The sequence below is a fragment of the Ammospiza caudacuta genome, chromosome 31 (genome assembly GCF_027887145.1).
Source record: "Ammospiza caudacuta isolate bAmmCau1 chromosome 31, bAmmCau1.pri, whole genome shotgun sequence".
Taxonomy (NCBI): Eukaryota; Metazoa; Chordata; class Aves; order Passeriformes; family Passerellidae; genus Ammospiza; species Ammospiza caudacuta.
Genome location: NC_080623.1, coordinates 1,941,137 through 1,967,083, shown reverse-complemented (window position 1 = coordinate 1,967,083; position 25,947 = coordinate 1,941,137). Strand labels below are relative to the sequence as shown.

The 25,947-nt window shown below is 54.9% G+C and overlaps 1 protein-coding gene across 1 annotated transcript; it reads left to right on the top strand.

Moving 5' to 3' along the window:
* The first annotated feature begins 1,462 nt into the window (after positions 1 to 1,462).
* FAIM2 (Fas apoptotic inhibitory molecule 2) lies at positions 1,463 to 25,349 on the top strand. Its single transcript, XM_058822144.1, has 12 exons — positions 1,463 to 1,609; positions 4,294 to 4,474; positions 9,763 to 9,866; positions 9,979 to 10,043; positions 10,803 to 10,856; positions 14,686 to 14,736; positions 15,851 to 15,890; positions 16,682 to 16,719; positions 18,096 to 18,183; positions 21,598 to 21,693; positions 22,697 to 22,750; positions 24,538 to 25,349. The coding sequence occupies exons 1-12, from the start codon at positions 1,595 to 1,597 to the stop codon at positions 24,685 to 24,687; spliced, it is 936 nt and encodes a 311-aa protein (XP_058678127.1). The 5' UTR covers positions 1,463 to 1,594; the 3' UTR covers positions 24,688 to 25,349.
* Positions 25,350 to 25,947: the final 598 nt, after the last annotated feature.

Here is a 25,947-nt window from a genome sequence, read left to right as displayed (position 1 = left end):
GATTCTGCCCTGGAATCCCGGTGTGGGATTCTGCCCTGGAATCCCGGTGTGGCATTCTCCCCTCCTGCCCTGTGCCAGTGTGGGGTTCCTCCCTCCTGCCCTGTACCATCCCCTCTTGTCCCACTGGAGTCTTCAGCCCCCAGAGCACCCCCAGGATATTTGGGAGCTGCTGGGTTTGAGGCTGCAGCAGAAAAAGGTTCCTCAGAGCCTCCCTCCCTTTGCAAATCCCAGTCCTGAGGTTCAGAAGCTCTGGGGCAGCTGACCCCTGCTCTGGAGTGGGACTCTGTCCCTGCATCCTCCCCAAACCCGGATCATCCCCATTCTTGGATCTCCACATCCTCCCTAACCCTGGATTATCCCTGTTCCTGAATCTCCACATCCTCCCCATCCCTGCACCCTCCCCATTCCTGGCCCCAACCCCTCACCCTCCTGGGTGCTGTGTCTGCCCATCCTCCCCATCCAACCCTGCATCCTCCCTATCCCATCGTCCCAGGCTCTGCATCCCTGCATCCTCCCTAACCCTGCATCCTCCCCATCCCAACCCTGCATCCTCCCTAACTCTGCATCCTCTTCAACACCCCAACCCTGCATTCTCCCCATCCCATCCCATCCCATCCCATCCCATCCCATCCCATCCCATCCCATCCCATCCCATCCCATCCCATCCCATCCCATCCCTGCATCCTCCTTGTCACCCCTCTGTACACTCCCCATCCCTAAGCCCATCCCTGCATCACTCCATCCCGCTCCTCTCTCCATCCTGATCCTCTCTCCATCCCGACCCTCTCTCCATCCTGACCCTGCCTTAATTCCCCTATCCTGACCGTCTCTCCATCCCAACCCTCTCTCCATCCTCCCCATCCTGACCCTCTCTCCATCCTGACTCTGTCTCCATCCTGGCCCTCTCCCATCCTGACCCTCACTCCCCCCATCCCAACCCTCTCTCCCATCCCTCCCGTCCTGATCCTTTCTCCATCCCAACCCTCTCTCCATTCCTTCACTGTCTCTCCATCCCTCCCATCCCGACCCTTTCTCTCCATCTCCCCATCCCGACTCTGTCTCTATCCCGACCTTCTCTCTCCATCCCCCCCATCCATCCCAACCCTCTCTCCATCCTTCCCATCCTGAGGTTCTCTCCATCTCAACCCTCTCTCCATTCCCCCATCCCGACCCTCTCTCCATCCCGACTCTCTCCCCATCCCAACCCTCTCTCCACCCCTCCCATCCTGATCCTTTCTCCATCACAACGCTCTCTCCATTCCCCCATCCCGACCCTCTCTGCATCCCTCTCCCATCCTGATCCTCTCTCCATCCCGACCCTCTCCCCATCCCAATCCTCTCTCCATCCCATCCCTCTCCCCATCCCTTTCCATCCCTCCCTGTCTCCCCTCCCGGCTCCCCTGCTCTCCGGGCTGGCAGTGGTACATCCCTGCCTCCCTCCCTCCCTGCCTGCATCGCCCGCTGCTCGGGGACGCTGCTGGCAGCGCTGCGGGGGCTGCGGCGGCCGCGTCCGGCCCCACACCCGCGGGACAAGGGCTGGAAGCGCCCCCAGGTCCATCCCCATCCCGATCCGAGCCCGGGGCACGCAGCAGCCATGACCCAGGGGAAGGTACGAGCGAGGCCGGGCGGGCAGGGCCGGCCCGTCCCTGTTGCGTAACGGCGGGGAAAGAGCGCAGGGAAGGGGTTTGGGAACACGAAGGGATTTAGGAACAGAGCGATGGGTGCGAGGGGAGCGGGGTACCCGTGCACGGAACCGGCCATGAGGGTGGAAGGGGCTGGGGGGCTGGTTTGGGGGTTGGGGGCTGGTTTTGGGATGGTTTTGGGATTGGAGGCTGGTTTGGGATTGGTTTGGGGATCGGGCTGGTTTAGGGGTGGTGGATGCACAGCTCGAACCCCGTTGGACCGGACCTGTGGCCGTTTTAGCCCCCTGTGCCCCCCATATCTCGGGTGCCAGGGGGCTCTGTGAGCTGTTCGTGCTGTCCCACCCCCGTCCCCACCTGGCAGCACCTCCTGCCCAGCCCGGGTACTCAGGATTTTGGAGATTTTGGGGGTTTGGGGGATTTTAGGGCTCTCCAATGCTCTCAGACCGAGGGGGGGGTTATGGATCCTCTGCCAGCTCATGCACCATCGCCATGGCAACGCTCTGGATGCAGCTCCATCCCTCTGGATCTCCTTGGATATCGGGGGGGGGGGGTGGGGAGGGGGCTCGCAGGATCTCAGCCCCCTAAACCCGAGGGACAGGGAAGGACAAGGAAGGACAGGGAAGGGCAGGGAAGGGCAGGGAAGGGCAGGGAAGGGCAGTCCCTGGGGCTGCCAGGGGAGGTGGCACAGCCGATCTGCCCGTGGGATTCATCCCAGCCCGGCCCTGCTGGCTTTTCAGGGCCCGTGGCCCCTTCAGCTGCATTCCTCCTCACTCTGCTCTGTTAACGCCCCCCCCGTTTTGGGGTTCATTGACTCTGCAGCCCCCTGGGCTGTGGGGATGCTGCTCCTGGGCTGAGCTGGCTCATCCACGGCAGCAGAGTTATCCTGGCACTTTATCCACCCCAGCCCAGCTGGGAGGTTAAAGAGATCAGGTTCCCAAGGAGAGGAGAGTGCTCAGGTGGCCCCAGGTTGGCTCCTTGCTGCAGTCCCAGCTCCTTGGAACGCTGGGAAGCAGCAGAGCTGAGCCTCCTCACGGGCACAGGGGAGAAAATTCTGGAGGGCCAAGCCAGAGCATTCCTGGGAGCAGCTGATCCCAAATGGGGTAAATAGGAATGAAGAGTTCAGGATTTTCTGCCCAGGAGCTGAAAGCTCTTTTTAAGGAGCAATGTAGGAAGTTTGATGAGAAACAGGGAATTCCTTGGATGTTTTTGGTGTCACGTTGAGCCCGAGGCACCGCGGGGGCTCCGGGTCTCCCCTCAGACCTCCCTGCCTGGAACTTCTCATCCCAACGAGCGCCTCCAGGGCTTCCCCATCTCCCCTCAGCCATGGATGCCCTTCCTGGGGTGCAGGGATGGGCCCATGCCCAGCCCCAGGAATGGCTGGGGGGATCCCAGTTCCCAGGGCTCCCAGTTCCTGTGGCTCCCAGTTCCCGTGGCTCCCAGTTCCTGTGGCTCCCAGTTCCCGTGGCTCCCAGTTCCTGTGGCTCCCAGTTCCTGTGGCTCCCAGTTCCCGTGGCTCCCAGTTCCTGTGGCTCCCAGTTCCCATTGCTCCCAGTTCCTGTGGCTCCCAGTTCCTTTGGCTCCCAGTTCCTGTGGCTCTCAGTTCCCATGGCTCCCAGTTCCCAGGGCTCCCAATTCCCATGGCTCCCAGTTCCCAGGGCTCCCAGTTCCTGTGGCTCCCAGTTCCCGTGGCTCCCAGTTCCCAGGGCTCCCAATTCCCATGGCTCCCAGTTCCCGTGGCTCCCAATTCCCATGGCTCCCAGTTCCTTTAGCTCCCAGTTCCCAGGGCTCCCAGTTCCTTTAGCTCCCAGTTCCCAGGGCTCCCAGTTCCAATGGCTCCCGGTTCGCAGGGCTCCCAGCTCCCGTAGCTCCCAGTTCCCAGGGCTCCCAGTTCCCAGGGCTCCCAGTTCCCATTGCTCCCAGTTCCTGTGGCTCCCAGTTCCTGTGGCTCCCAGTTCCCATGGCTCCCAATTCCCATTGCTCCCAGTTCCTTTAGCTGCCAGTTCCCGTGGTTCCCAGTTCCCATGGCTCCCAGTTCCCATGGCTCCCAGTTCCCAGGGCTCCCAGTTCCTGTGGCTCCCAGTTCCCGTGGCTCCCAGTTCCCAGGGCTCCCAATTCCCATGGCTCCCAGTTCCCGTGGCTCCCAATTCCCATGGCTCCCAGTTCCTTTAGCTCCCAGTTCCCAGGGCTCCCAGTTCCTTTAGCTCCCAGTTCCCAGGGCTCCCAGTTCCAATGGCTCCCGGTTCGCAGGGCTCCCAGCTCCCGTAGCTCCCAGTTCCCAGGGCTCCCAGTTCCCAGGGCTCCCAGTTCCCATTGCTCCCAGTTCCTGTGGCTCCCAGTTCCTGTGGCTCCCAGTTCCCATGGCTCCCAATTCCCATTGCTCCCAGTTCCTTTAGCTGCCAGTTCCCGTGGTTCCCAGTTCCCATGGCTCCCAGTTCCCATGGCTCCCAGTTCCCAGGGCTCCCAGTTCCTTTGGCTCCCAGTTCCTTTGGCTCCCAGTTCCTTTAGCTCCCAGTTCCAGTGTCTCCCAGTTCCAGTGTCTCCCAGGTTCCTGACTCCTTTTCCAGAGCCCATCCGTGCAGTTTCTCCTCCAGGGCAGTTTCTGGGATGCTTTTACTCATCTGTCTCTCTCTGTTTGCCCCTCTCTGTGCAGCTCTCTGTGAACAGCAAACCCCCCAGCTCTGAGGGGCAGGGGGACAAGAAGGACAATGGCTCAGCCCCCCCGGCGCCCCCGTCCTACGAGGAGGCCACGGCGGGAGAAGGGATCAAAGCCGGGGCTTTCCCTGCCCCGCCCGCGGCCCCGCTCCACCCCAGCTGGGCATACGTGGATCCCAGTAAGTCCAGCCTGGATGGGCTGGGGGAGCTCTGGGAGAGGGGCAGGGATCCTCCGGGATGGAGAGGAGAGGGGGAACCGGGATGAGAGGGGGAGCCGGGATGAGAGGGGGAGCAAGGATGAGAAGGGAACCAGGATAAGAGGGGGAGCAGGGATGAGAAGGGGACCAGGGATGAGAAGGGAATGAGGATAAGAGGGTGAGAAGGGATGAGAGGAGGAGCAGGGAGAAGAGGGGGAGCAGGGAGGAGAATAAGAGCAGGGATAAGATGGGGAGCAGGATAAGAGGAGGAGCAGGGACAAGAGGGGGGACAAGGGATGAGAGAGGGAACCAGAATAAGAGGAAGAGCAGGGATAAGAGGAGGAGCAGAGACAAGAGGGGGCGACCAGGATAAGAGGAAGAGCAAGGATAAGAGGAGGAACCAGGAAAAGATGGGGAGCAGGGATAAGAGGGGGATCTGGATAAGAGGGAGAGCAGGGATAAGAGGGGGAGCAGGGACAAGAGGGAGAACCAGGATAAGAGGGGGAGCAGGAATGAGAGGCGGGACTAGGGATAATAGGAGGAGCAGGGATAAGAGGGGAACCAGGGATGAGAAGAGGAGCAGGGATAAGAGGAAGACCAGGGATAAGAGGAGGAGCAGGGATAAGAGGGGGATCTGGATAAGAGGAGCAGCAGGGTTAAGAGGAGAAGTGGGGATGTGGTGCCCAATTTGGCCCACAGCAGAGCTGCAGCAATGAGCTGTGAGCCTCTGTCTGCACAGGAGAGTCTCTCAACGTGTAAAAGTCTCTATCTACACATAAAAGTCTCCATCTGCAGATAAAAGTCTAAATCTGTGAATAAAAGCCATTCCAGCCATCCCAGAAACCTCACAAGGGACTAAACTCCTTCCCAGTCCCATGCGGGAGAAATCCCCATTCCCAGCTTGCTGTCCTGGGAGATCCCAGCTCCTGGGGCTGGAGGGAAAGTCCTGCTTCAGCTGTAGGGATCCCCCACCCCCTCCTGCAGCTCCTGCTCAGCTCCCAGAGCAGCTGAGGTGGCACAATTGGTGTCACAAGTGGTGTCACAGCCCCCAGTGTGGCTGTTGGCAGCTGCTGGCAGAGCCAGGGAGGCTGGGACACGGCTGGGGCCAAAGGCTGGATTGTTCCGGCATCCTCGTGGCCATTCCTGGGCAAACCAGTAGTTTTCCCAACACCCAGAAGCTTCCTGGAGCTGCTGCTGGGCTGCAGCAAAGGACAGAGCCCAGGGAATGGCTGCAGGCTTGGAAATGGGGCTGGAGCCTGGGGAGTGACCCTGAGGGTGGCCAAGTGCTCACTCAGCACAGCTCTAGCCAGAGAAAACACTGGGATGATGGGATTTAGGGACTCATGAGCTCTTGCCCTGCTCCATCCTTTGCTGCCTGTTCTGTCCAGCTGCAGGGATGGGAAGCTTGGGGAGGGGGAAGGAGTGAGAACCTCCCCTGCTGTGTCTGTGCTGCACATTCTGATGGTTTCTCAGCCTTTGCCCTGAGGAACAGGACAAATCCCCCCAGGTGCCTCTGGGCATCATCTGGGATTTTCTTCTCTTGCAATGAATTAGGGGGGGTGAGGCCTAAATGGGGTGGGATGGGGTATTTGAAGTTTAGGGGGTGGGATGGGGTATTTGGGGTTTATGGAGTGGGATGGGGTATTTGTGGTTTAGGGATGGGATGGGGTATTTGAGTTTAGGGGTAGAATGGGGTATTTGGGGTTTAGGGGGTAGGATGGGGTATTTGGGGTTTATGGAGTTTAGGGGTATTTGGGGTTTAGGGGATAGGATGGCGTATTTGGGTTTAGGGGTGGGATGGGGTATTTGGGGTTTAGGGGGTAGGATGGCGTATTTGGGTTTAGGGGTGGGATGGGGTATTTGGGTTTAGGGGTGGGATGGGGTATTTGGGGTTTAGGGGGTAGGATGGCGTATTTGGGTTTAGGGGTGGAATGGGGTATTTGGGGTATAGGGGATGTTTGGGATTTAGGGGGTGGGATGGGGTATTTGGAGTGGGATGGGGTATTTGGGGTTTAAAGGGTGGAATGGTGTGTTTGGGGTTTAGAGATGGAATGGGGTATTTGGGGTTTAGGGGTGGGATGGGGTATTTGGGGTTTAGGGATGGGATGGGGTATTTGGGGTTTAAGGGGTGAGAATGGGGTATTTGGGTATAGGGGTTGTTTGGGGTTTGGGGTGGGATGGGGTATTTGGGTTTATGGGGTGGGAATGGGGTATTTGGGGTTTAAGGGGTGAGAATGGGGTATTTGGGTTTTATGGAGTGGGATGGGGTATTTGGGTTTTATGGAGTGGGATGGGATATTTGGGTTTTATGGAGTGGAATGGGGTATTTGGGTTTAGGGGGTGGGATGGATTATTTGGGGTTTAGGGGGTCTCTGGGGTATTTGGGGTTTATGGAGTGGGATGGGGTGTTTGAGGTTTAGGGGGTGGGATGGGGTATTTGGGGGCTCCAGGTGGGAAGCCAATCCCACTCTGTGGGATGTCTCACACCTGACTGGGAGTGCCTGGAGAGAAGGGATGTGGGTTTGGGGTTGTTTCTGTGACCATGAACTCAGGACACACTGTCCTGCTGTGGCCTTGGACGGGGGGGACAGATGTGGGGACGCCAGGAAGGAGGAGGATGGAACCCTCTGGATGCTGGCAGGGAGGGAGGGAGGCATGGAGGGAGGGAGGATGGTAAAACCCTTCAGTTCCTCGGGGCACTGAGATGCCAGTTTGGTGTTTAGGGGACAACTGGGTGTTTAGAGGCCAGTTGGGAGTTTAGGGGCCAATTTGCTGTTTAGGAAACAGTTGGGTGTTTAGGGACCAGCTTGGGTGTTTAGGAAACAGTTGGGTGTTTGGAAGCCAACTTGGTGTTTAGGGGCAAATTTGGTGTTTAGGGGCCAATTTGGTGTTTAGAGGACAATTTGGTGTTTGGGTGCCAGCTGGGTGTTTAGGGGCCAGTTGGGTGTTTAGAGGACAATTTGGTGTTTAGGGGCCAATTTGGTGTTTAGGGGTCAGCTTGGGTGTTGTTTAGGAGCTGGGACTGCTTGGGTGCAGGAGGCCTGGAATTCCCAGGAATTCTCCCTGCCCAGGTACTTTGGGACCGATGAGGGATCCAGGACAACACACAGGAGGTTCAGCTCCAGTGGGGCAGGAAGGAAGGAAGGACCAAGGGATTTACTGATAACAGAACAGCACCAGGGACTTGTTTCCTGCGGGGGGCACCTGAGTGAGGCTCCTGCATTTTGAATGAGCAACTTTAACCAGGAGAACAGGAGAAAATCAGGATCAGGACCTTGAGTTTGGCTCTCCTTGTGTCTGCTCTGGGATTGAGAGGGTCTTTGCTCCATCTCCTGAAGGATTTGGGCATCCTTGAGCTCAGAAGCTGTATGAGGAGGGGGGGTGTCTGTGGACCAGGCAGGGACAAGAATGTAAAGCAGGAAAATCACACAAAAATCCTTCTGTGAAACCCAGCAGGGGGGACTTCAGTGACACAGGAGGGAAGCACAGAGGACACAGAATGGTCATGGAGCCATGGAATGGTTTGGGTGGGATGGGACCTTTAAGCCCATCCAGTGCCACCCCTGCCATGGCAGGGACCCCTCCCACTGTCCCAGGCTGCTCCAAGCCCATCCAGCCTGGCCTGGGACACTGCTGGGGATGGGGAAAGGAAAACCAGCAGCAGGAGCTGCTGTTCCAGTTTTGGCTCAGCAGAGATGACTTGTGCAGGGATTTGAGGGTTTGGGGGAAAGTTTTTCTCACTGGTAGCATTGGAGCTGTTTCCTTAACTGTTCCCTGAGTCCCTGCATGGAAATGGGGCTGGGGGATGAACTCAGGGAGCTGCCAGGAGCTGCTCTCAGAGCTGAGACGTTGTTGACAAAGCCAGGATGCAAACACAGCTCAGGAGAGCAGCGAGGGACTCCTCCTGCTCCGCTGGGAATGCTGAATCACAGCTGCTCCCCTGGGAATGCTGAGGCACAGCTGCTCTGGGGATGCTTTAACATCCAATGAAAGGAGAGCAAGGGATGATTGCAGCCCTCCCATTGCTGTGAAAGCTTTGGTGTTTCCTCAGACAAGGATAAAGCAAAGCTGAGGGAACACTCAGAAGTGTCCCCTGGTGTTGGGATGGTTTGTGGGAATGTTCCCCCTCTGCTCCCAGGGATGGTCCTAAGGAGCAGCAGGAGTGGGAAGAGAGCAGAACTTTTGTATTTGCAGGGAAATGTCCCAGTGAAGGCAGGAATGATGAATCTGACTCCATGTTCTCAGAAGGCTAATTTGTTACTTTATAATACTATATTATATTAATTAATACTATACTTTAATATAATATACCTATACTAAAGAATAATATATTTAATACTCTTTAATATTATTATCCTTATATTAATATTCTTTAATATATTATATTAAAGACTATTACAATTTAATATAATACATAATAAACCTATACTAAAGAATAATATATTTAACATTCTTTAATATTAATATTCTTATATTAATATTCTTTAATATATAATAATATTCTTTAATATATACAATATTCTTTAATATATGATATATATTATATATATTCTTTAATATATAATATATAATATATAATATATATTAATAATACATATTAATAATATATATTAATATATTAAAGAATACTATAATTTTATATACTATAACTACACTAAAGAATAATGTATTTAATATTCTTTAATATTATTATTCTTATCATAATATTATTTAATATATTATATTAAAGAATACTCTAGTTATATTATATTATATATAATATAACTATACTAAAGAATACACAAAGGATACTTACTAAATGGTAAAAAGATAATAATGAAAACTTGCGACTCTCTCCAGAGTCTCGACACAGCTTGGCCCTGATTGGCCAAAGAGTCAAAACAACTCAGAGCAGAATCCAATCAAACAATCCCCTGTGGTAAACAGTCTCCAAACGCATTCCACATGAGCACAACACAGGAGAAGCAAATGAGATAAGAATTGTTTTCCTTTTCTCTGAGGCTTCTCGTCTTCCCAGGAGAAAAATCCCGGGTGAAGGGATTTTTTCAGAGAACATGAATGCCACAAGGAACCACTGGGTATTTGGGGCACCAAACTGCTGTGATGGCTCCCTGGGCTCAGGTCCCACAGCTGGGGGGGATTTGGAATTTGGCCACAAGGAACCTCTGGGGATTTGGGGCACCAAGCTGAACTGTGGTGGCTCCCTGGGCCCAGGTCCCATGGCTGGGGGGAATTTTGGGGTGGCAGCTGCTCCTTTGGCCTCCCTGCAGGCAGCAGCCCCAGCTACGGCAGCGGAGGGTACCCGGGGGACACGGAGCTGCTCACCACCTTCAGCTGGGACGACCGCAACGTGCGCAGGGTGTTCATCAGGAAGGTGAGGCAGGGACGCGTCCCTCGCCCTCGGGGCTGGCAGAGCTGGACCCCCACCCCTGAAGGGCCTGGCTCTGCTGGATTCTGGGATTCATGGATCACACCTCTTCCCGCAGGTGTACGCCATCCTGATGGTCCAGCTCCTGGTCACCGTTGTCATTGTGGCTTTCTTCACCTTCTGGTGGGTGCTCGGTGTGTCCTGGGCCACCTGGGACAGGGTTCTGGGGAGGTTCCTGGGGGTTGTGTCACACCTGGATCCTTTCTGACTGTTCCAATAGAAAAGCAAAGCTGAGGGAACACCCAGAGGTTCCTTTTGCCCCCATTCCCACCCACGCTCAGGTTTGGATCCCCCATCCTGGGTGATCCTCAGGGTTGCTGCCCCTGGCAGCGGCTGCTGGGTTTTCCCTGTGGATTCTTTCTGGCTATTCCAATAGAAAAGCAAAGCTGAGGGAACACCCAGAGGTTCCTTTTGCCCCTATTGCCACCCACACTCAGGTTTGGATCCCCCATCCTGGACCCACCCAGGGCTGCTGCCCCTGGCAGCGGCTGCTGGGTTTTCCCTGTGGGAGTCACCAGATCCCAGCTCCAGGGGCTGCCTTCCCTCCCCTGCTCATCCCCCTCTCCAGCTCGGATGACCGAGCGCTCTGGGTGTGTGTGGCTCATGTTGCCTCCAGAATAAATAATGGATCAGTGCCAGCCTGAGGATTTGGGCTCCTTAATCCCCTGTGGGAGCCATTCCCAGCCAGCTCCGGTGTGGAACTGGGGGAGCAGCACTGCCCTTCCCACCTGGAGCTGGAATTCCTCTCCACAGGCTCAGGCTGCCTGAGGATTCACCCAGGGCTGGGCTTTAATCCCCTGCTTGGGCTGTTCCTGGGTTCATTGAGCAGGGAGCTCTGAGGGACTGGGTTCTCCCCGCTCAGGATCTTTCCTTGTCTTGCAGTGAACCAGTCAAGGGCTACATCCAGACCCACTCTGCCTGGTACTGGGCTTCCTAGTGAGTATCCCTGGCTTTTCCTGCAGCCTTGTGTGCTCCACACAGCCTGGGTAGGGATGTGGTGATGTGGGAAAGGTCTCCAACACTGTCCTGCATGTGAAGCATCACTCCAAAGAGTCCAGAGGCAGCTGGGGAAGGTCATGGAATCATGGAATGGGTTGGGTTGGGTTGGGTTGGGTTGGGTTGGGTTGGGTTGGGTTGGGTTGAGAGGGACCTCAAAGCCCATCCAGTGCCACCCCTGCCATGGCAGGGAGCCCTCCCACCATCCCAGCTGCTCCCAGCCCCAGTGTCCAGCCTGGCCTTGGGCACTGCCTCGGGCACCAATCCACGGCTGAGCCTGAGGTGGGAAATCTCACCTGAATGAGCAAGAGACCCCAAACACTTCCCCAAAAATGGCTCTAGAAACCAGGGTTGAAATAAATACCTGAGTATTTCCTGCAGAAGGCCATATAAAACTGGGGAGTTTCCAGGGAAACAGAAACTCCTAGTGAGACCTGGAGGGATGTCCAGGGTACCTTAGAGGGTTCACTTTGGGAAGGCCCTCTGGAAAGTCCAGAGGCCTCCGTGCAGAGCATTCAGGAAAACACTGCAGAGCCCCATATCTGACACCTGGGAGGATGCTCAGAGCACCATGGGTGCTGAACTTTGGGATTTTCCCATTGGAAGCCAGGTGTTTGTTGGAGTTTCCATTACATAATACCCAGTGGGGAGGATTTGGAGGTGTTGGGATGTTCCTGGCCATGTCTGGGTGGGGCTGTCACTCCTGGGGCTCCATCCCAGAGCCCTGAAGCTGGGATTCCATTCCTTGGTTCACCCAGCCCAGAATGGGGCTCCCAGGTGCAGGCACCTCCTGGCTCCGTGGTTTCCAGGCTGCTGGCGGGGTCAGTGCTGCTCATTGAGTGTGAGGTGAACTCAGCTTTAATGAGTTCACACCCAAATCAGCAGATGAGACACAGTTTATGTAACCTGGGAGAACCCTCCAAACAGCAGCAGTGGGAGCTCCGGGGCACCAGGAGGGAATCAAAGGTGCTCCAGAGGGCAGCTGGGCTTGGGGAGGCACTGTCACCTCCCAGGGCACAGGGGGAGGAGCCTCAGCCCTGCTCAGGTGCCCACCTTGGCCTCTGGGGAACCCTCTCCATCTCCCTGCCCAGATGGGGTTCATTCCCTCCTGTTTCCCACTAGAAACACCCCTGGGGCAGCTGGGGGGGTTTTGTCCTGCAGGAATTCCCCCTGGTCATTGTCCCCCTGTGCCCAGGTGAGACCCCACCTGCAGAGCTGCTCCAGCCCTGGGGTCCTCACAGGAAGGATGAGGAGGGAGCCCAGAGGGGTCACGGAGCTGCTGCAGGGCTGGAGCCCCTCTGGGGAGAGCTGGGAGAGCTGGGGGTGCTCACCCCACTGCAGGGAGAGCTCAGAGCCCTGGCAGGGCCCAAAGGGGCTCCGGGAGAGCTGGAGAGGGGCTGGGGACAGGGATGGAGGGACAGGACACAGGGAATGGCTTCCAAAGGGCAGGGATGGATGGGAGATTGGGCAGGAATTGCTCCCTGTGAGGGTGAGGAGGGGCTGGGATGGATGTCCCAGAGCAATTGGGGCTGCTCCTGGATCCCTGGCAGTGCCCAAGGCCAGGCTGGAGCATCTGGGACAGTGGGAGATGTCCCTGCCCACAGCAGGGATGGGATGGGATGGGATGGGATGGGATGGGATGGGATGGGATGGGATTTATGGAATGGAATGGAATGGAATGGAATGGAATGGAATGGAATGGAATGGGGTGGATTTTAAGGTCCCTTCCCTCCCAGGCCATTCCATCACTTTAATTTTATGTTTTTTCACTGCTCAGTGAGCCAAGCCCTTCCCTTCATTCCAGTGCCTCCAAATGTTTTTCCAGCTCTGTGCCTGGGTCTCCTTCCCAACCAGACACCTCTGTAATAAAACCTGGGAGCCCCAGGACGTTTTCCCACTGCTGGGATGGCCCCTCAGTGGGAATAAATAAACCCAGAGCAGCCAGGGATGGAGGGCCCTGCTGGCTCTGTGCTCTGACAGTCCCTGCCCAGCTGCTCAGCCATGTCCAGGCTGCTCCCACTGGGCTTTCCTGGTTTCCCAGTGGGAGAGCTGGGCCTGCCTTTATCTCTGTGCCCTGAGCTCTGCCGTCACCTCCCTGCCCTGGCCGAGGGTCAATGGCTATCGCAGCCATCGGCGCTGCTGCCCTGGGGGGAGCAGGGAGCAGAGCCTGGAAAAACACCCAGCCACGTGCAGGAGGGCAGGAGAGCCTCCTTCAGCTCTGCCTCCTGCAGCTCTGGGGCTGCTGTGCTTGGGGAGCCTCAAATGCTGGCAGGTAAAACCCAAAACCTGCCAGGACCTGGGTGGGGCTGGGCAGCCACTGCACCGTGGGCTCTGCTGAGCCAGGAGGGTCCTCCTGCCCTGGGCTTGTCCCTGAGCCTTTTCTGAAGGGATCCTTCTGCCCTGGGCTTGTTCTGGATGGATCCTCCTGCCCTGAGCCCTGTTCTGAATGGATCCTCCTGCCCTGGGCTTGTCCTTGAGCAGCTCCTCCTGCCCTGAGCCCTTCCCTGCCCTGGGCTCTTCTTCAGTGGAATCCTGGAATGGGTTGTGTTGGAGGAACCTTCAAGTCCCCCCAGTGCCACCCCTGCCATGGGCAGGGACACCTCCCACTGTCCCAGGTTTCTCCAATCCCTGTCCAGCCTGGCCTTGTGCACTTCCAGGAATGGAAAGCCCAAAAATCCCCATTCCTGGGGGGGATGTGCCATGGGAGCAGCTCCCTCCTCCAGCACAGCCCTTCCTGCCTGAGCCTGGTCACTTTGCCAGCCCTTGGTTTAAGAACCTCCAGCCTTGACACCCCCAGGCTGGAAAGGGTTTGGTAATGAGGGGCAAACCTGGAAATGAGGGGCAAACCTGGAAATGATAACAAACCTGGCACCTCCATGTGAGAAACTCCCAGAACCAAGGAATCCTGGAATCATGAAGGTGGGAAAAGCCCCTGGAGACCATGGAGTCCAACCACCGACCCTCCCCTCACCACTGACCAAGTGTCCTGGGTTGATAAGTGAGTTTTTTGGGAGGTTTTGGTCAAACCAATCAGTGCTCAGATCTGGATGTCCCCCAGTGCCACTTCCAAAGGCTTTTTGGGCATTTCCAAGGATGGGATTGTACCACTGCCTGGGCAGCCCCTCCCAGAGCCCGACCTCCCTTTCCATGAAGGAACATTTCCCCAGAGCCAACATAAACTCAGTGGATTTGTGTTTGTCACTCACACGTTTGGGTGCTCTGCTCCAGATCCTGCCCTCAGCTTCCCCAGGGATGTTTTGTGCCACCCTGGGGACGAGCACAGGCAGAGGAGGCTCCTTAGGGCAGGAAGGAGCTCAGTGAGAGGGACCAGGGGTGGGAACCAGCCTGATCCAACCTGCTGGGTGCTTGCATGTCCAACATCCCCATCCCAGGCTGCTTTTCCAGGGAATTCCATCCCAAGGAATTCCCCCCTGCACCACCATTCCAGGCTGGTTTTCCAGGGAATTCCATCCCAGGGAATTCCACCCTCTCAGGCTGCTTTTCCAGGGAATTCCACCATCCCACACTGGTTTTCCAAGGAATTCCATCCCAGGCTGCTTTTCCAAGGAATTCTATCCCAAGGAATTCTCCCCTGCACCACCATCCCAGGCTGCTTTTCCAGGGAATTCCATCCCAGAGAATTCTACCATGCTCCACCATCCCAAGATTTTTTCCAGGCAATTCCATCCTACCCCCTGCACCCCTCTCCCAGGCTGTTTTTCCCCCCCAAACTCTCCTTCTCTCTCTCTCTCTCTCTCTCCCCTTACAGCGCCGTTTTCTTCGTCACCTACCTGATCCTCGCCTGCTGCTCTGGGCCCAGGTGAGGAGGGGATGCTTTGGGGTCTGGGACAGCCTGGGAAGGCAGCAGGAATGTTCTCCTCAGGTTTCCTGTCCTGCTGTGGGGCAGGGATGCAGCTGCTGTGTTTCCATGGGATCATGGAATGGTTTGGGTTGGAAAGGACCTCAAATCCCAGCCCGTGCCATGGCAGGGACACCTCCCACTGTCCCAGGGTGCTACACTGTCCTGGCCTTGGACACTGCCAGGGATCCACAGCTGCTCTGGGAACCTGTTCCAGATGCTGGAAAGAGCTGTTCCAGGCCTTGGCTTGCTGCAGCTCAGGAGTCCAATTGCAGCTGTGGCTTCAGCAGAAACTGCCCTGCAGCAATGCTGTGAGGGCCCTGATGGAGGAGGAATGGTGCATCTGACTCCATGGACAGCTAATTAATGACTTTATTATATTGTACTATGTACAAATTAATGACTTCATTATACTGCACTGTGTACATTTCATCTAAACTGGATCTGCCAAGCACTCACTCTGCACACACTGCACAGAATCCCATGACTGTCACAGTCACACACACACCTGGCCCTGACAGGCCAAGGGAACAAAACATCCTCACTTTGGGTAAACAATCTCCATATTGCATTCTACACAGGCACAGCAAGTGATAAGAGTTGTGTTTCCCCTTTCTCTGAGCTTCAGAGAATGTGAAACCCAGAAATCCTCGGGAAGAATTGTGCCTTGCTTTTCTCTATGCAGAGAAATGTGGCAGCACCGCCCCGTTTGCAGCTCTGGGTTCTGGGAATGAACCATTCCAGAGGATGCTCTTGCTGTGTTCTGGGAATTAACCATTCCAGAGGATGCTCTTGCTGGGTTCTGGGAATGAACCATTCCAGAGGATGCTCTTGTCAGCTCCCAGGGGAGCAGGAATATCCTGGGGACCTCTGTCCTGCTGGCCCAGCAGGACCCCAAATGCCCCTGGTGACTGTGTCCTGCACTGCCCCAGCACTTGTGCACAGGGCACTAATTACCAGCATGGACATTAATTACCCATTAATGGCCATTAATTACCCTCACAATCACTAATTACCCCATGGTCAGGGGTTCCCTGGCACAGCCCCAGCTGACTAACCCCTGTTTGCTTTGCAGGAGATACTTCCCATGGAACCTGATCCTGCTCAGCATCTTTGTGAGTCTGGCCAACATCTGGACAACATCTGCCCTGGGGTCAGGGTGGCTCCCAGCACAAGGCTGGAATTCCTGGGGAAAAGTGGGAATTTCATCCCCTTCTTGTCCTGGGCTTGGGCTGAGGAGCTGGGGTTGCACTGGGATGGGAGGAGCTGGATAAAAAGGGAGCCTCTGTTTGTTAAAAAACTGCAAAAAATAATCTGTGGGGTCTGGTGGGAACTGGGGTGGGAGCAGGGATGGGAACTGGGATTGGAGCTGGGGGGAGAACTGGGATGGGAACTGGGATTGGAGCTGGGAGGAGAACTGGGTGGAACTGGGGTGGGAACCAGGATGGGAACTGGGGTGGGGAGTGGGATTGGAGCTGGGGTGGGAACTGGGGGGACAACTGGGATGGGAACAGAGATGGGAACAGGGATGGGAACTCAGGTGGGAACTGGGATGGGAGCTGGGAGGAGAACTGGGATGGGAACTGGGGTGGGAGCTGCGATGTGAGCTGGGATGGGAGCTGGAATGTGGGATGGGAGCAGGGATGTGGAAGGGAAGCTGGGATGGGACCTGGCTCCTGTGTGGGAGGGATGCAGGAGCAGGGGCTCCTCCAGTGCCATTTGCCCTCCCTCTGCCCTCTCCTGTGCCCATCAGTCACTGGAGGGTTCCAAATGCTGCCCAGGCTCCTTCTCCTGAGAGTCTGGGAGGCTCCCGTGCCCCTTTCTCTGGGACTGAGGGATTTCCTGTGGGATTTCCTGGTGTCTGCTTGGGGCAGGGGGGCACTAACCAGTCCGTGTTCTCCCCCAGACCCTGTCCATGGCCTATCTCACTGCCATGCTCTCCAGGTGGGTTGGGCACTGCCCTGTGTCCTGTCTCTTCCTGAAAGCATTCCCTGTTCCTGAGCTCCCAGCAGCCACACAAAGCTGGAGCTTCCCTGTGAAACTTCACAAGGAAGGTTCCCAAGGCTGTCCCTGTGCCAAGGGAGGCAGCACTGGGGGATCCCACATCCCAAATCCTGCAGGAGAGCCCTGGAGGGGCAGCACCTGGAGGGGCTGCACCTGGAGGGGCTGCAGGTGACCACTCAGAGATCCCCCATTTCTCACTGGGCAGGTCCCAGGCAAGGGGGGACCAAGGGATTTGTCCCAGCAGTTTCAGGAGTTTGTATCCCCCAGCCTGTTCCCTTCTGCTCATTCACACCAGGAAATCTGAAATGTGCTCCTAAATCACGTGGGAGCCTGGAGAGAGTGCCATGATCCAGGCTGGGTGAGGGATGGATGCATGGGGACAAAGAAATCTCTGGCCTCAGCAGCTTCAGGGGAAAACTCCACACAAATCCCCCAGGGAGAGCAGGGCTGGCTTTCCCAAGGGCTGAGCCTGGCACTGCAGCCAGAACCCCGGTCCAGCCTGGAAACCATTCCTGAGCCTGCCGCCCCTGTCCCTGCTCCAGCCCCTGCTTTTCCTACAGCCACACTGGGCAGGAGCCCGGGGCTGCTCCTTTGCTTTCCCCTCGTGCTGGGGGGACTTTTGTCACCCTGGTTTTGCCACCTCCCAGTCAGGACCTTCTCCATTCCCTGTCTGTCCGTGGACAGTGGCATTGGTGAACTTGGAGCTGCTCTGGGAGGCCCAGATGGATCCTTCTGCCTTCCCTCCATCCTTCAAAAGAGCAGAAACACTGTGACGGTGTTCACAGGGGTTCTTGGACTGGGGAAGAGATGAGGATCTGACTCCGTGTTTCAGAAGGCTTGATTTATTATTTTATGATACATATTACATTAAAACTACACCAAAAGAATAGAAGAAAAGGTTTTATCAGAAGGCTAGCTAAGAATAGAATAGCAAAGAATGATAATAAAGGTTTGTGGTTTGGACTCTCTGTCCAAGCCAGCTGGGCTGTGATTGGCCATTAATTAGAAACAACTACTATGAGACTAATTAAAGATCTGCTTGTTGCATTCCACAGCAGCAGATAATCATTGTTTACATTTTGCTCCTGAGGCCTCACAGCTTCTCAGGAGGGAAAATCTTAAGGAAAGGATTTTCCATAAAAGATGTCTGTGACAGAAAACCCATCCAAGCTTTTTTCCATCCTTCCTTTCCCACCTTTAGTGTGGAATGTTGATAATTCCAGCGCTGTTTGTGCCTGTAGGGTTCCTTGCCCAGCTGAATCCCCTTTCCTATCCCGGGGAATGACCCTAGTTTTCTTTTCCTGGTCGTTTTGCAGCTACTACAACACCAAGTCGGTGCTGCTGTGCCTGGGGATCACGGCCCTGGTCTGTCTGTCTGTCACCATCTTCAGCTTCCAGAGCAAGGTGGGGACATCCCTGGGGAGGGGACCCTGGGGCAGGACAGGGGGAGCTGGGGGTGTCTGGGAACGGGGCCAGCCCCAGGGATGTGGGGATGGCACCAGGAGGTTGGAGTGGGTCAGGACACGTGCGAGGGAGGGACGTGGGTGGGATGGAAGTGGGGCTAGAAAATGGGGATATATGGGAATAAAATGAGATTTTGTTTTTTGTAGATTGGGGTGGGGGCTAGAAGTGTCTGATTTATGGGAATAAAATGGGATTTTTTTGTCGATTGGGGTGGGGGCTAAAAGATGCTGATTTATGGGAAGAAAATGAGATTTTTTTGTGGATTGGGGGCTAGAAGATGGTTATTTATGGGAATAAAATGGGATTTTTTTTGTGGATTGGGGTGGGAGTTAGAAGATGGTGATATATAGGAATAAAATGAGATTTTGTAGATTGGGGTGGGGGCTAGAAGATGCTGATTTATGGGAATGAGATTTTTTATGGATTGGGGTGGGGGCTAGAAGATGGTGATATATAGGAATAAAATGAGATTTTGTAGATTGGGGTGAGGGCTAGAAGTGTCTGATTTATGGGAATAAAATGGGATTTTTTTTTTTGTGGATTAGGGACTAGAAGATGGTGATGTATAGGAATAAAATGAGATTTTTTTGTAGATTGGGGTGAGGGCTAGAAGATGCTGATAAATGGGAATAAAATGAGATTTCTTTTAATGGATTGGGGAGGGGCTAAAGATGGTGATATATGGGAATAAAATGAGATTTTTTATGGATTGGGGTGGGGGCTAGAAGATGGGGATATATAGGAATAAAATGAGATTTTTTTTAATGGATTCGGGTGGGGGCTAGAAGATGCTGATAAATGGAAAAAAAAGGTGTTTTTGTGGATTGGGGCGGGGGCTAGAAGATGGTTGTTTATGGGTATAAAATGAGATTATTTTTGTGGACTGGGGACTAGAATAGATGGTGATATATGGGAATAACAAGATTTTTTTTGTGGATTGGAGTGGGAGCTAGAAGATGGTGATATATAGGAATAAAATGAGATTTTTTTGTGGATTAGGGGCTAGAAGATGGTGATAAATGGGAATTAAATGAGGGGTTTTTTTGTGGATTGGGGTGGGGGCTAGAAGATGCTGATATATGGGAATTAGATTTTTTGTAGATTGGGGACTAGAAGATGGTGATAAATGGGAATAAAATGGGATTTTTTTTTTTTTGTAGGTTGGGGTGAGGGCTAGAATATGCTGACATATGGGAATAAAATGAGATTTTTTTTGTGGATTAGGGGCTAGAAGATGCTGATTTATGGAAAAAAAAAAGATTTTTTGTGGATTGGGGTGGGGGCTAGAAAATGCTGATTTATGGGAATAAAAGGATATTTTTTTGTGGATTAGGATGAGGGCTAGAACATGCTGATATATGGGAATAAAATGGGATTTTTTGTGGATTGGAGTGGGGGCTAGAAGATGGTGATATGCAGGAATAAAAGGAGAGAGTATTTTGTGGATTAGAGGATAGAAGATAGTGATTTATGGGAATAAATTGTGATTTTTTTTGTGGATTGGGGTGGGGGCTAGAAGATGCTGATATGTGTAAAATAAATAAAATAAGATTCTTTTGTAGATTGGGGTGAGGTCTAGAGTATGGTGATATATGGGAATTAAATGACATTTTTTTGTGGATTGGGGGCTTGAAGATGCTGATTTATAGGAATAAAATGAGAATTTTTTTTTATTGGGGTGGGGGCTAGAAGATGCTGATTTATGGGAATGAGATTTTTTGTGGATTGGGGGCTAGAAGATGGTGATATATGAGAATAAAATGAGATTTTGTTATAGATTGAGGTGGGAGCTAGAAGATGCTGACATATGGGAATAAAATGGGATTTTTGTGGATTGGAGTGGGGGTTAGAAGGTGGTGATATATAGGAATAAAATGAGAGTTTTTTTGTGGATTAGGGGCTAGAATATGGTGATATATGAGAATAAAATGAGATTTTGTTATAGATTGGGGTCCCTGAAGAACCAAGGCTGGTCTAAGGCCTTGCAGGGTCCTGGGTTCTGTCAGCCTCACTTTTGGAGAAATCCAGCGAAATTTGCCAATTTCCAGCTTGGCACGATATCATTGGCAAGTGCGAGTGGCTGCAGAGAGACACCATTTTCTATGAGAAAAAGAAGTCATTTTGCCAGGGTCTGGGTATCAGATGAAAGGTGGCCTTTAGGGCTCAAAGGACTTGCAGGGTCCTAGTTGCTGACAGCTTTAGTTTTGGAGAAATCCAGCAAAGTTTCCCAATTTCCAGCTTGGCACTGTATTATTGGCAAGTACGAGTGGCACAAACGGAGGCCATTTTCCATGGGGAAAAGAAGTCATTTCCCCAGGGTCTGGGTATCAGCTCAGAGGTGGCATTTAGGGCTCCAAGGACTTGCAGGGTCCTCCTTGGTCGCAGCTTTAGTTTTGGAGAAATCCAGCAAAGTTTGGCAATTTCTAGCTTGGCACCACACAGCCTGACAGTGTGAGTGGCCATAATTGGAGGCCATTTTCCATGGGGAAAAGAAGTAATTTCCCCAGGGTCTGGGTATCAGATTAAAGGTGGCATTTGGGGCTCGAAGGATTTGCAGGGGCCTCCTTGCTGGCAGCTTTAGTTTTGGAAAAATCCAGTAAATTTTGTCAATTTCGAGTTTGGCCCCGCCCTGTTGGCCAGGGCGAGTGGCCACAAACGAAGCCCATTTTCCATGGGAAAAAGAAGTCTTTTCCACAGGATCTAGGTATCAGCTCGGGGGTGGCCTTTAGGGCTCAAAGGACTTGCAGGGTCCTAGATGGTGGCAGCTTTATTTTAGGAGAAATCCAGCAAATTTTGCCAATTTCTAGCTTGGCCCCACCCTGTCCAACCAGGGTGAGTGGCTGCAAACGGAGACCATTTTCTGTGGGAAAAGGAAGCCTTTTCCCCAGGGTCTGGGTATCAGTATAAAGGTGGTGTTTGGGGCTCGAAGGACTTGCAGGGTCCTTCTTGGTGGCAGGTTTATTTATGAGAAATCCAGCAAAGTTTGCAAATTTCTGGCTTGGCACCACACAGTCTGACAGTGCGAGTGGCCATAATTGGAGGCCATTTTCCAGGGAAAGAGAAGTCATTTCCACAGGATCTGGGTATCAGATGAAAGGTGGCATTTGGGGCTCGAAGGACTTGCAGGGTCCTAGTTGCTGGCAGGTTTAGTTTTGGAGAAATCCAGCAAAGTTTGCCCATTTCTAGCTTGGCACTGTATTATTGGCAAGTGCGAGTGGCCGCAGTTGGAGGCCGTTTTCCAGGGAAAGAGAAATTCTTCCTCAGGGCCTGGGCACAGCTCAAGGGTGCCATTTGGGGCTCTCCTGGTGCAGCCCCTGGTACAGAACCCCCTCCCTCCCTCCCTCCCCTCTGCAGTTCGACTTCACCTCGTACCAGGGCGTTCTCTTCGTGCTGCTCATGGTGCTGTTCCTGGGGGGGCTTGTCCTGGCTGTCATCCTACCCTACCAATACGTGAGTGATAACCGCGCCAAACTGGGACAAACTGGGCCAAACTGGGCGTGCTGGGAGGGGAGGCCCAGCTCCCTGACAATGGGTGGGAACCCCCATGGAGGGGTGGGAGAGCAGGGTCATTCCCTGGGATGGATCGTGGGATACAAGGATGGAGCTGGCCCAGGGCTGGGGATGTTTCCTGCTGTTCCTGGTGGTGGAATCGTGGAATGATATTGGTTGGAAGGGACCTCAAGAAGGGACACAGTGGGAGGTGTGGGGGTGAGATGGGATGCACTCTAAGGTTGCTTCCCACCCAAACCATTCCAGGATCCCATGATTTCCACAGGACAGGTGCTGGGGCCACAGCTGATGAAGTTCAGGAGCTAAATGGACAGAAAGGGCTCAGGGAGGGAAGGTCCAAGCCCCTGTGTCCTGCTCTGTGCCACACAAACATTCCCAAGGCACTGCACCAGCTGGAGGTGCTGCAAACCCAGCCTGGGCTTTTGGGGCCTCTCCCACCTTCCCCCTCCAGCTGGGAGCCGAGTGCCTGGGGAGGGAAATCCTGCACAGCCTATTCTGTGCGGCTCTGACGGCTGGGTCCGTGTGTCCCTGTCCATGTGTCCATGTCTGTGTGTCCCTGTTTCCCTGTGTCCGTGTGTCCATGTCTGTGTGTCCCTGTCTGTTTCCCTGTGTCCGTGTGTCCATGTCTGTGTGTCCCTGTCTGTGTCCCTGTGTCCGTGTGTCCATGTCTGTGTGTCCCTGTCTGTTTCCCTGTGTCCGTGTGTCCATGTCTGTGTGTCTCTGTCTGTGTCCCTGTGTCCATGAGTCCCTGTCTATGTCTGTGTGTCCCTGTCCATGTCTGTGTGTCCCTGTCCGTGTCTGTGTCCCTGTCTGTGTCCCTGTGTCCCTGTCCATGTCTGTGTGTCCCTGTCTGTGTCTGTGTCCCTGTCCCTGTGTTCCTATGTCTGTGTATCCCCGTCCCCGTGTCCGTGTGTCCCTGTGTCCGTGTGTCCGTGTCCTGCAGGTCCCGTGGCTCCATGCGATCTACGCTCTGCTCGGGGCTGGGATCTTCACCATGGTGAGTGCCTGCTCCTGGGGCCCAGCAGGGAAAACAGCGGGGAAAGGAGCCGAGAAAACACTGGGGAAAGGAGCTGGAACCTGGGGGGAACACAGCGGGGAAAGGAGCTGAGCCTGGTGGGGAAAACATCAGGGAAAGGAGCTGGAACCTGGGGGGAACACAGCGGGGAAAGGAGCTGAGCCTGGTGGGGAAAACAGTGGGGAAAGGAGCTGGAACCTGGCCGGGAGCCGGGGCAGGGATGGAGCCGGGGCAGGGATGGAGCCGGGGCAGGGATTGGAGCCTCGCAGGGAATCAGGGAAAGGAGCTGGAGCCGGAGCAGGAGCTGGAGCCTGGCTGGGAGCCAGGGCAGGGTCTGAAGCCTCACAGGGAGCTGGGGCCGGGATTGCAGAGCTCGGGGTGGCCCCGGAGCAGCAATCCCAGCAGAAGGTGCCACAGATGTGTCGGTGCCCATGCCGGTGCCAGCGCAGGGCATGGTGTGAGTGCCAAGCTGTGCGGGGTGAGTAGTCCTGGCTGGGTTGCTCTGCAGGGATCAGGGACAGGCCAGAGGTGCCTCTGGAGTGGAGCAGGCAGAGCTGAGCTCGCAGAGCCCTGGGAGCGAGGGGATGCAGGGATGAGGCCGCACGGTCGAGTCGGGGCTGGTTGGGTGAGAGCGAGCCAAGGTTCGGGATAAGTTTGGCTCACAGAGGTGCAGAAAACCAGGGAAGGCTGAGACTGGGGATTAGGAGGCATTAGGAGGGTTTACACAGGCGGGAAAAGCCCAGAGCTGGGCAGCTCCTCCAAGGAGAGGCCTGGGCAGCTCCCAGGGGTCCATCCCCGGAGCTCCTTCCCGAGCGAGTCCCGGTCCCTGTGCTGGGGTCCAGCCAGTGCAGGTGCCACTGGTGCCCGGTGCTCCCAGAGCTGAGGCAGTGCATGGAGAGATGCCCGGTGCTCCTGGGACGGTGCCCGCAGAGTGCCCGGTGCTCCTGGAGCTGGGGCAGTGCCTGTGGAGGTGCCCGGTGCTCCCGGTGCTGCCCTGGCTCTGAGGCGGTGCCCATTGGGCACGTTGGGAATGGGAGCAGTTGAGCAATTGCCTTTATCACCCATAAAAGTCACTCCGAGGGAGCGCGGGGAGCTCGGCGCTGATTCATGGCTCAAGATCCCTCTGTAAAATACAAGGAGGCTTCAACATCTGATAATTACCCCATAAACATCAGTCAGAGCCTGGGCCTGGCCCTGCTGGGGCAGCTGGGCTGGGATTTGTTCTGGGGGGATAAAAGAGCAGCTCTGGAGGATGGTGCAGCCCTGGAGAGCTCTGGGCCTGTGAGGGGCAGCAGGATGGCAGAAGGAGGAAAGGGAGGGAGGAGAAAATGGTGGATTTCAGTCACACCTGGGATTTCTGGCAGTGCTGCTCCGTATCCTGTTGGGGCCAGGCCACCCTGTGACCATCTCGTTCCCTGGCTGCTGTTTCCCACCCAAGGGAAGTGTGGGATTAACAAGTTATGGGCTCTGGGATGAGGAGGAGGAGGAGGGAGGGTGGCTCCAGAGCTGGTCCTGGGATGGAGGAAGCCTGAGGGAAGAGGGCCTGGAGTGGGATCTGCACTCGGGGTTTGATTGTCGGGAGGGAAATGAGGGAAGGGGAAAGTTGCAGCTCATTCAATGCCGTGTTCTGAGCTCCTAAATTGTGGCTACAGCACATAAAAAGGGCTGCACCCCAATCCAGGGGATTTCTCCTGTCATCAGAGCCCTTCTTGCCTCCCTGGGCCAAAGCTCCCTGTCACTGCCCCGGGGTTTCCTCCCTTCCCTTCCAGTTCCTGGCCCTGGACACACAGATGCTGATGGGGAACCGCCGGTACTCGCTGAGCCCCGAGGAATACATCTTTGGAGCCCTCAACATCTACCTGGACATCATCTACATCTTCTCCTTCTTTCTGCAGTTCTTTGGCTCCAGCCAGGAGTGAGGGCAGTGGGGCAGGATGCTCCCCGTGCTGGCAAATGTGAGGGGTTAAATGGAAAAGCAGAGGTGAAAGGGTTCAAACCTGCCAGCCTGACCCAATCCCTCCCTTTCTGGTCCATCTGAGGGGCCCCAGGCTCCTCCTGCAGCTTTGTACATTTGCTGCCAGGCCTTTGTGACCCAGAGAGCAAAGCAGGGCTTCAGTGTCGTGTCCCTTCTGCTCCCCCCAGTCCCGCCCAGCCCAGTCCAGAGGCTGGGGCAGAGACTGGGACCTTCCCAGCCCCAGGGGCTGCTGGAGGTGCCCTCTGAGTGCTGCCCATCACGGGGTGAGAGCTGTGACCAAGCAGCAGAGAGGGCAGCAGAGCAGGGAGTTTGGTGAGATCCTGGCAGGAAAAGCCTTGGGGAATCCTGGCATTGCCCTGTTCCCCACAATCCATTGGAGCTCGGTGGCCTCTGTGCTATTCCTGGTGACTCCTGCTGTTGGAAAGGTGGAGTGTGGGATCACGTAGCTGGATTTCAGTGCTCCAGGCACAGGGAACCTGTTTGTTCAGGACGTGCAGCTCTCTGAGGTCATCCCTGGTGCCACTGCAGGGAAAATTCCCCTGGATCTCTTGCATCTGGCTGAGTGCCCTTCCCTTCCCTTCCCTTCCCTTCCCTTCCCTTCCCTTCCCTTCCCTTCCCTTCCCTTCCCTTCCCTTCCCTTCCCTTCCCTTCCCTTCCCTTCCCTTCCCTTCCCTTCCCTTCCCTTCCCTTCCCTTCCCTTCCCTTCCCTTCCCTTCCCTTCCCTTCCCTTCCCTTCCCTCCCCTTCCCTCCCCTTCCCTCCCCTTCCCTCCCCTTCCCTGATCCATGGCTTTCCCCCAGGGGACTGTGCTGGTTCTTTTTGGAGTGTGGCTCCTCACGGGGGGATTTGGGATCCCAGGGAAGGAACATTTCAGGAAATGGCAGAGAAGAGCTGGAGGAGGCTGAGTTTCCATGCTGGGAAATGCCATTCCATGTGTGATCCTGTGACTCACCCTGAGGCTGTGACACCCTCACAGAACCGTCCTGGTTGCTCCAAATTTGGGTTCCTGAGGGTTTTTTTGCAGGGGCTGAGGCCATTGGAGGAGCAAGGTCCCCCTCCCTGGCTGTTCTCCATTTCTCCTCTCCCAAAGGGGAATGTCAGTGCGGGCTCTGGATGTGCTCAGGTAAATTTCCACCGTCCCCGCTCACATTCCCTGTCCGGGGCTCAGCTGGCTGATCTGGGGCTGTAAAGCTCCCCAGGGAGAT